Source organism: Lissotriton helveticus, chromosome 5_1, assembly GCF_964261635.1.
Source record: "Lissotriton helveticus chromosome 5_1, aLisHel1.1, whole genome shotgun sequence".
Lineage (NCBI taxonomy): Eukaryota > Metazoa > Chordata > Amphibia > Caudata > Salamandridae > Lissotriton > Lissotriton helveticus.
This window is the reverse complement of record NC_136065.1, coordinates 1,899,816,277-1,899,826,567: the sequence shown is the minus strand read 5'-3', so window position 1 is coordinate 1,899,826,567 and position 10,291 is coordinate 1,899,816,277. Positions and strand designations below refer to the sequence as shown.

Sequence of the window (10,291 nt, the reverse complement as noted above, 5' to 3'; positions counted from 1 at the left end):
TTGTCCTTTATTCACTGACCTTTTATGACTTGCTCGACAGCGAAAAGAGGAAGCTGCGCAGTCAGTTAGTGGCTTTATCTGTTAGGTCTACTATGATTGGATACTGTACTCTCGCGTTTTTTTTTCTCATTCCCATAGCCCATTTTTTTCTGGCCCTCTGGGAACTGTAGTTTTTATTGCTTATCTTGGCTGCTATGCAATTAAATGCAAGATTAGAAAGCATAATACTCGCCTCCGTGTCTTTAATAAAATTAAGACTTTCCGTCATGAACACTAGGAAAATCTACATTGTTTCAGCATTCCAAGATGGCCAAGACGTTCATTCTAAATGTGGCAGCCATGCAGGAATATATAAACAAAGACACGCTAACAATGAAACTATCATTTCAAGATGGCCACTCCATCCAGGGTTTAGTTTTATTGGGATTACAGACATATTCCCATCATGTCTAGGCAGCAGCGTGTTTTGCCTTTTCTACTTTTAATCTGTTAATTTATCTTTCATGTGCTGTTGAGTTTGGTTGTGTGTTTTAGTTTTACTGTGATTGTGTTAATGAGTGAATACAAGAACAATTAAGTGAGACGTTGATTGGATGCATGAGTGCAAGAATGAGTAACAGGGTGGATGTGTGATCAATGCCTTATTGAATCTCTAAGGCGATCAATGACTGAATATGCATTGTCATTTGGAAGCCAGGCCGATTGGCATTGTCGAGACTTGTTTACATATTTCTACACGTACATCCTTTTTTCCCTGCTTGATTCCACTTTTAAAAACTGAAAAATGCAGTTGTTAGGCCTTCACTTGACTGTCTCTCCATTATCAGTCCTTTCAGGTCAACAGCTGAGCTGCGCTGACAGAATAGGAAGCTAAACAAAGGAGGATATTTACTTTTTAATCTACATATAACAAGTGCACGTGCTAATACTAAACAGTGGGTCTTGGAACCTCCTCCCCACTTTTCAACCATAAAATCCGCCTCTATTTTGGAACAAGGTTCGATCACAGCACCAGTGGTTCCAATGCTCCTCATGTTGATGGTGCATAAACCCTGCAGCGCCAGGGCCTGCATTGCATGGCATTCTTTCATATAATGTACGCATCGCTTCATACCCCTGCAGAGACTATGAAGAACTCCTGGGTCAGTCGAAATAAACATGAACTTGCTGCTAGCAGGCAGCTCTCTGAAGCGCCTAGAGGCAATTCAGACTATACTATACGAAACTAAAAATATTCACCCACAAAAATTGTGGACGATTGCCAGTTAGATGAGAAGAACATAAATTCAGATACATACAGACTGAAGCATCAAAAACTGTATTCATAAAACCAGGAGTCAGTTTACAAAGGTGTCTACTTACAAACTCTCCCTTCTCTCTCTCTCTCTAGCAAGAATACCCTTGTTCGGCCCTTTCTACTCACATCCATCGCCATTTGTGTTTCACCCACTTTTACGCTTGTCACCGCGAGTGTGGAGTGACTGAGATTCTGCTGTCATCAAGTGAACAGGAAAAGTGTAAATACCATAGCTAGTAACATGGATGTCCGTTCAGAAAATAACCATGATAGATGTGGCGGAAGTTACATCACACGCATTTGACCTTCCCAAAGACATCCCTGAGTTGACCCCTCCTCTAACCCATGGCGCCCCAAGAGCTCTGCTGTAAGGTAAATTCCACAGATGACCACAGGTAGCCAGGAGGTATTTTCCATGTAAGAGGTTTATTGGCTATTTGTTACAGGTTCCATAGAAGTCCTAATAAATAGCCAATAAACCTCTCATATGGAAAATACCTCCTGGCTACCCGTGGTCATCTGTGGAATTTACCTTACAACAAGCTCCCCGTTTGCTACTGAAAGACGTGAAGTAAAAAATAAATTTAAAAAAAACTTTTTGAAAACACATAAATGAACAGAGCTGCGAGAGCCTTGACCGCCAGGGTTAGTAAGGGCTGGTCCAGAGGTACCAACACTCCGGCGAAAGTAGCAGCTGCTAACCCTGGCGATGCCCTTGGCTAGATACTGATTATAAATACCATTCTGTGTGATGAACATTCAGTCACAGGCCGCGCATCGCGGCCGGTTATAGACAGTGCATTTTATCTCCTCATCGGCGAGTTTTGTAAGCGGAGTCAGTGCTTGTTCTGAGCTCTCGAGTTTAACAGGACAGTGCCTGAAAATATACAGCCTACGTCACGCCATGAGACAATAACATAGCTATGCGTGCGCGAGTCATATGTTTCCAGGGCCTCTAAAATAGAAGCGGGCCTGTGAAATGTGGCGCCGGCGTGTAAGGGGGGTAGCGAATTCAGGAAGGGCCTGAAAATCCTGGACCTCGTCTATAAAAACAGCAAACCCTTTTACTCCGGCTCAGAGCCGACGCTGCTGCCTCTGGACGCGGATCTTCACAGTCTACGAAGCCGGAACCATGCTCAGCCTCAGCCTGCTGCTCCAGCCTCCCGCGGGCTCCCTGCTCCCCTGCCTGGAGCCCGCGCGCTCGCTCTGGCCCACCGCGGAAGCCATCTTGGCCTGGGCAGAGAAAGACTGGATTGAGATGATGAAGGAGGTGACCAAAACTATGGAGCAAGCGGAGGAGTTCCATCGGCTTCTGCTGCAGGACTTAAGGGTACCCAGCCAGGGCCTAACACCAGACACCAGTCGACAGGGCTCCAGCCAGAAAGAGAAGGCCAGTGGGACCTTTGCTGTTACAATGGCAATTCCTGGCTTCTCCGCTAATGAACTAACTTTGAAACTGGTTGGTAGGAAGCTTCTGCTGTTGGGTTGCAAGGAAACCAAGAGGCAAGGTGATGACGGCTCTATCTCCTACAAGAATGAACTAATTCGGAGGGAATCCGACCTGCCAGAGGCCTTGAACCTTAAGGAATTGGCCTTCTTCCTGTCCAGCGATGGCCAGCTGTGTGTCGAAGGTCCTATGCAGGAACCACCAACCAGTATCGAAAGGGATGTGCCAATCCAACTCAGCAAGCAATCACCACATAGAAGCGAAAGAAATGTGCCAATCCAGCTAAGCAAGGAAGTGTCACCTGGGATCGAAAGGGTCGTGCCAATCCAGTTCAGTACAGCGACAAGTCCTAGCGCCCGGCCTGAGGACCAAAGTGAAGGAGATGGCAGAAAAGATGACCAAGGAGTCATTACAATAGCTTAGAACACTTATGCAAAGCCTATTTAATATGCACTATTTGATGACGTTCATTAATTCACAGTCCTCTTGATTCGGTAAAATCTTCATAGCATCTCTGTCAGATATACTGAATTAGAGTAACTCGGAAACAAGCTAGGCATGGGCCAGCCAAAAGCACAACATGAAAACACATTAATGATTGCTTAATATTCACTTCGTACATTCCTACTCTGCATATCCTTGAGGAAATGCCAGAATTTGCAATACATGTGAGCTATTATTTGTTAAGAATGATGCTTAAGGTGGTCTGGTATCTTCAGAACATCGATAATGTTAAAACTGCACAGATGCAAGCACCCACCCTATAAGTTTGCGTTCCTGGACTATTTTATGTTTTCAGCCCAAAGGGGGGGTTCAGTCGCTCTTAAGTATTTTTCTGAAGCACGTATGTTGAGTTGTTTAAGAATCAATGGGTGAGGAGTAGTTTTCACAAGACTGCTTTGGTTAGCTTGTTGGGTGTACAAGTAGGACTGACGTAGTTTTCTACAGGCCAGTAAATGGTGTTTGTTGGAGGATTAGGCAGGTTTTGCATGGTTTCTGGGAGCTGTTGGGATGGAGAGCGCTTGCATAGCTTTATGAAGACAAGTATGTTGGGTTGTTTTGGAGTCGTGGGTCAGGAGTCACTTTATGAAGACTGGTAGGTGTGGCTGTCAGAGCAGGGTTTTGAGGGATGTTCCTAATGGGTGTTTTGTGAGGTCTAGGTGCATCTTGCATGGCTTCTGTGAGCAGGTGGGAAGGAGTGTTGGGGTCTTGAATAGCTTTCTGAAGGCCTGTAGATCGGGTGTTTAAGGGCTAGCTCAGTAGTTTTTGAGTAGATCAAGCTTGTCGATAGCTGGGTCTGAAGTCAATTCTGAAGTCTAGCAGGGTGATTTGTTGGCATTGTGTAAGTTTTGGGTGGCTTTCTCAGGTAATCAGTGGGTCCTGCGAAGGTTCATGAAGACCAGCAGCTTTGTCCGTTGGGGGATAGGTTCGTGTTAAGTAGCTTTCGATTACCCAATGGGTTCTGTTGTTGGGGATTGGGGTTTTGAGTGGCCTTCTGAAGACGGTTTGTTGGGGGAGATAGATGGATCTTGAATGATTATGTAGATTTTGGCAGACAGGGGGTGTAGTGTGAAGTGAGGAGTACTGAGATTTTTTATGAATCTGACGAGGCTGCATTATTTCCAGAGCACTGGTTCCACGTGGCTGGGGTCCCACGATCCCACGCTGAGAACATGGAGAAGCAAATCATTCCATGCAGAATCTGGGTATTGGAGCAATGACTTCTTTTTGAGCAGTTGTGGCATATTTTCCATCCTGTCTTTGTCGTGAGGCATCTCCAGAGAGGGCTTTGTGTGCCAGTAGTAGAGGCACCAATAACCAGTGCAGCAGCTTGTCTTCTTGGCTGGGATAATGCATCTTACATCGAATCTGAAACAAATCACTTTTAATCTCAGAGCTGTCTAGTCAATCTTACCTAGCAGGTGTACTGTCCTTAACATAAAGAAGTTTAAATAATCCGCATTCTCTGTTCAAACAGCATTTTATTTTTTTTCTTCAATTTCTCTGAAATCATGTTTTGTTGAACGGCCTTTGATCTCTCTGCAAGTCTTAGATAAGTGATGCCTGTTCATCATATTTATTTGTGCATATTTAAAATATCAGATGTGTAAGCAATGTATATGTTAACACTATTGTACCTTTAGCTATTTTCTCTGAAGTGTCTCGTATGGATACATATCATTAAAACAACACACAATAAGTGTGTAAACACAGCGAAGTGTGAGTGCATAAAAGGTAGAATGACTCATTTTATACGTTATAATTTTATTATAATGGAGCATAACTAATGATGTAGATGTAAGAGGGAGAATACATGTTTTGTCATTTTATTTTTCATATGTTCTTGATGCAGTGGTGTGTGCGCACCACAGGTACCATGGCCTTTTACTTTAGTAAAATAAATAAATAAATTCTGCAGCATACAATTGCTGTAAATGTCTTGGCGCTTTAATTTTTTGATTATCCCTTGCTCAGGTGGTAAACTCACACACAGTGAGACTTCCTCACAATTCATGGCTCCGTATAATAATTCTTTTTTGTAATAAACAGATTATTAGCTTTGAAAATATAAACATTAACAAATTAGAAAGATCTGGAAAGAAGTATTTTATTTTCTAATACTCAAAGAAATTCTTATTTCGGCTCACTTATCCATAAAAGAATACAAGGCATAAAAACAAATCAACATAAGCCCACAATTACAATTCATATGCAACCCAAAGTATATATAATTAAAATCGATGAAACCATTAATGAATATACAGCCGCTAAAAACAAAATAAAATACAAATATAAAAAAATTAAATCAAGCAGCAAAGGGACCAACTCCAATTCTTCGTTTGGATATCGTCTTCTGTCTAAGCCTCCACATAAACATAAGAACCTTGAAACAGCGAAAAAGACCCATTGCCTACTGTTGCTTTTTAAAACTGTGAAAGCCGGCCTAATGCTCTAATAGTATTCCATAATGTTCACTTTTTCTGGAGTCATCTGTAAAAGAGGGGTTTCTCGGGAAAGTTTCAAAACGCACCCCTTTTCTGCTTCATTCACAGAAAACAAATAAAGAACAGGTTTTTTGTACAACGTTCCACTCGCACTCTTACAGATAAGAATCTTTTCTATTACCCAGCTTCAGGATGGGTCTTCTTTAAATAAAATGATGCTGAGAGAGTGTTGAAGTTTCTTGAAGAAGAAGTTGCTTTATTACATGTTAGGAGCCCCCTTCCTGGCGATCCTCTCTCCATCGGTTCCAAACTCCAACTGGCTAAGCTGGAGTTGACAACCATGGCGAAGGCACACAGAACATGGATCTCTGTATAAGTATAAACATAGCGTGCATGCAAATTAACAGCCAGCATGCACGTGCATGTGTACCACAGAAATAAAGGAAATACTAACTATCACTTCACCAACTTAATGTTACTCAGTTTCACAGCAGATCCCAGTAGATGACAGCAGATATCAGAGGTGAGTGTTAACTCTCATAGGGGCATATTAGCAAGAACCTTGTTAAAATTATCGCCATTTTAGCGGCAGGAAACTACCGCTAAAACTGCGATAATGGGCTTGCTAATATGCGTTATAGAATTCCAATAGAAGCCCAGGTTAGATGTGCAGGACATCTAACCTGGGTTTCTGTTGGAATTCTATAACGCAGGTTCTTGGCTGCTAATATGCCCCTCAGTTATTTGACCAGTGCACATCGAATTTCAGTCTGGAAAACTAACATTAGGGCGGTTGCAAGGGCAGTGGAAAACTAGAGTGGGCCATAGAAGCGGATACGATCATGGCACAGGAAGCAGCAAATTTGCTCTTATCAGCAAATGGCATCACAGAAGCTGCTTCAGGGCATTGACTAGGGGACTCTAACCTACCAAACACAATATTTACTGCCCACGGGGAGGATGCTGGTACCAGAGGCGTAGGAATCATGCGAATGGTGGAGGGGATGCATCCCTTCAGATTTGAGCGTTTGGGGGAGTGAACTTGAAGGTCAGCCAGGACACAGTGTTTTTAGGCACAAGAAGTCTGGTTGTGAAAGATCTTTTGGGGGCTTACCAAGAACTTCCAGGAGGCAACAAACAACCCGCCCATTGCTTACTATTGGTTGGCTTTATTGTCACTCTCATTTGCTTGTTTCTTATTGGATTGCTTTCCTTCTCCCAGCTTGTCATCTTGTTTCTGTCTCTCCCTTGGTGCATGGCCTATATACCATCTCTCTGACTGGGCGACTTGTATCCTTCCACTGCTCACTTTTAGAGAGCATTTTATTTTCTTCTCTGGTTAAGCACTCCATAGTAGTCAATTTGTTTTCTAGCCTTCTTCCTCATGTGCTTCCCCAGTACCTGCCCCGCGCTCTGTGTTGCTCTCAAAGGTGTTGCTCTCTTACATGTCCTTCTCCATCTGCTACCTGTGTTTCTCTCTCCCTCGTGTGCTTCTCTCTGTGCTGTTGTCTCCCTTGTGCTCTGCTTTTCTCCTCCTTACCTGCAGCTCTTATATTTTATTTTGTGACGAAAATATTTTTAAATGTTTTTATTTACTGATCCACCTGGCGTCTTCAATCTTGGTTTCGTAAATTAAATACAATCGAAGCAAGTGGCTCCTGCTTCATTGTGCTGCGTGCACACATCATCATACGTGCTTGCACCAGCAGAATGATGCAACAGCCAGCAGCAGCCGCATCATTGGCATTTTTGTCTTCTATTTTGCTGAAGCTGTGAGACATTGGCAAAACCAATAGGTCCTAAAGGCAAGACCAGCTGGCTTTGAGAATTCTCGTTTTATCTTAGCTGTATGGCATAACAAACACAGCAACTCAACAGAAGTCAGTGCAGCACGCTGTGCAAGGGCCCACAATGTTCAGAAGCTCACCTGAGTAGGCAGTAGTGTTTCCAGTTGACTGGTACAGCGAGCATTTTAGGAGCATTAGAACATATTCCACCCTGTTTTCTCACTATTTGAACAGGAAACAAGAAATGCATCTGATGGAATCAAACAATGATAGTTGACCTAGTCTCCAGCTTTTCTTTCCACAGTTCCACCAACAGCTACTTTATTTTTACTAATTAAACTATAAGAAATGGAAGGTCCACCAAAGAGACGTTTTGCTTAGTAAATTACTACCAAGCCTGAAAGCAAAATGCGGTCGAAAAATCCAGCCTACTGTCACATTTCTGTGCTTCAACGCATTTCTTTGTTTTCCACCTAAGACAGCTTTTATTAACCAAAGAACAAAAAAAAAAATTAAGGAAAAAAGAAACAGTTCACATTAAAAGACGTGGTCTAGAATATTAACTTCAAAGCCCCTAGAAAATATAATATTCAGACACTGAAGCTATTTCCAAAAGGTTGCCAACTTGTACAAGAGAGCGGAAGGTGGTAGGTTAGCATTAAAAAGTGCTTAATAAGCAAACTTCTAACTAAGACAAATCCTATCTTCCCCATTTGATCAAATTGTGTGAGCTTCGGAAACAGACTTTGTGCGTGTCTGTATGTTCCCTAATCTGCCCAAAAAAGCATCAAGATCAGTTTATTTTGCAATCACCATTCGAGAAAACATATTCAATCACATTGAGGGAATGCAAAGCTCCCCAGCTTTCCCAAGTTGTCCCATCTGAGGTGTAAGCTCATCCAAGCATATCTTTCCCCCCAATTTGACATTTGCAGTGTTGTTTTTCACCTTTGGAAATGCGAAACCATAGGCACTGCAATGCAAAGGGGGAGGGGGCGGAACAAGCACTGGCAGAGCCAATTGGTCTTGTCTATGACAACTATTGACTTTACCGCTATATCCATGCTTTGTAGAATGGCTAAAACTAATAATTTAAAAAAAGCAATATGACACAGCCAGGGCTAATGCACTTTTTTAAAGTGCATTAGCACAGGACACTTTATAGCTCTTTTTTATTTAAATAATTTTTAGCCACACCACTATACCTCATGGCTACCAACGTTTGCTAAAGTCAGCAATGCCCATGCTGTACAGCATGAATAAAAGACAATGGCAGACAATACTCTCAAAGGTGAGACCTATTGGCTTTGCCAACGCTTTTTTGTTGTTGTTTTATTTTTATATTTTTTTAAGATTTTTGGGCCGAGGTTATTCTGAAGGCAACATTTATAAACAACGTACATTTTTAATATGCTGCACCTGTTGTAATTTTATTGCTTTGTCTTTTTTTTAAAGGCTTTGCATTTGTGAGTTGACTGAATGTGGATGTTGGAAGTATGGATGAAAGTGAGCAGCTATATATTGGTCCGAATCAAAATATGAATCAAAAGAAAGGCTATCTATCATAGGTTAATGATAACTGTTAACCTCGTCCATGTTTAGATGTTAAATGCAAGTTTCAATGTTAAGTATTGTGTGCTTAATTGAAAGAAAGATATCACAGGAACAAGATGTGGCTTAGAGGATAAAGCCAGTCCACTTTGGGATGGGGAGCCACTCTTGGGTCCCGGCCCAACACCCCTCTGATTCTGAGTAAAACAGTTAAGCTCCCCATGTTGACAGAGGAAAAAATATATATTTGGGGAAAAAATCTTATCACATAAAGAAAGCAATTGCATTCATGTCTTATTGAAAATGCATTTGGAAGCAGAAATCTGTTGTCACAGTAAACATCCATTTCAAAAGAGAAAAGGCTTTCTCTGAAGTGCATCTGGCATACTAAAACATAGCTACAAAAGGCAAGAGGTTCAACAAGGACCACCGGGGAAGAAGTAAAAATAAAAATAATACCTCAATCACAGAGCGATCAGCGAAAGGGCAGCGAAGCCAGCATGCACTGGCCAATTAGAAGACAGAAAATAAAAAATACAATAAAGCCAACGAATAGGAAGCAATACGCAGTCTGCAAGCCCCTTGTTTTATACAATATCTCATGTAAAGCGAGTGCATACAATAGTACAGGGCGAAACCTAAACATGACTGGGTGAGCAACTCATGTACGGCCTGTGATAACTTAACAGTTTTACATTTTCAACCAACCATGACTGTGAAAATGTCTGTCTACTCCCTCAAAGTGACTGTCATAACTCCCAATTTTTAAATCAATCAGTAGGATCTCGAAATATGAAAAGCCTTATACAGTTAGAAGCTTAGGGTGAAAGAAGGTCTATTCACAGGTATAAACATATCTAAATGACTTCATTTGGTCAAGACATTTTGAGACAAGGGAGGACCAAATTATGTGGCAAGGTTGACTAAATTATGCAAAAATAAAAGGCAAAATTATGAGTCATAAGGCAACACATTATGTGATAATATTACATCATTACTTTGCCATTTTTTTTATACGTGGTAAAACTATTTGGGCAAAGATGTCACCTTACTACTACCAGTTTATTCTGTAAATACTGCAAAAAATAAAACTTGAAATACGACCTGTTCATCTTTATAAAGGTCTTTCTAGTGTGCAGGGACGCATATTCCCACATTTTTAGTAACTTTTGTGCCACTAGATCTTTAAACAATTATTTTTGTTAAAATCTGCAGATTATGGAGCAGATGATGGAATATGTGCTAAATGTAGAAAATCCATAAT

The 10,291-nt window shown here is 41.5% G+C and overlaps 1 protein-coding gene across 1 annotated transcript; it reads left to right on the top strand.

Annotated features, from left to right (window-relative positions):
- Window positions 1-2,385: 2,385 nt before the first annotated feature.
- Window positions 2,386-5,184, top strand: LOC144755962 (heat shock protein 30C-like). Its single transcript, XM_078645407.1, has one exon. The coding sequence runs from the start codon at window positions 2,430-2,432 to the stop codon at window positions 3,165-3,167; it is 738 nt and encodes a 245-aa protein (XP_078501533.1). The 5' UTR covers window positions 2,386-2,429; the 3' UTR covers window positions 3,168-5,184.
- Window positions 5,185-10,291: the final 5,107 nt, after the last annotated feature.

Coding starts and splice junctions, on each gene's coding strand:
- LOC144755962 (XM_078645407.1), top strand. CDS start 2,430: ATGCTCAGCCTCAGCCTGCTGCTCCAGCCTCCCGCGGGCTCCCTGCTC.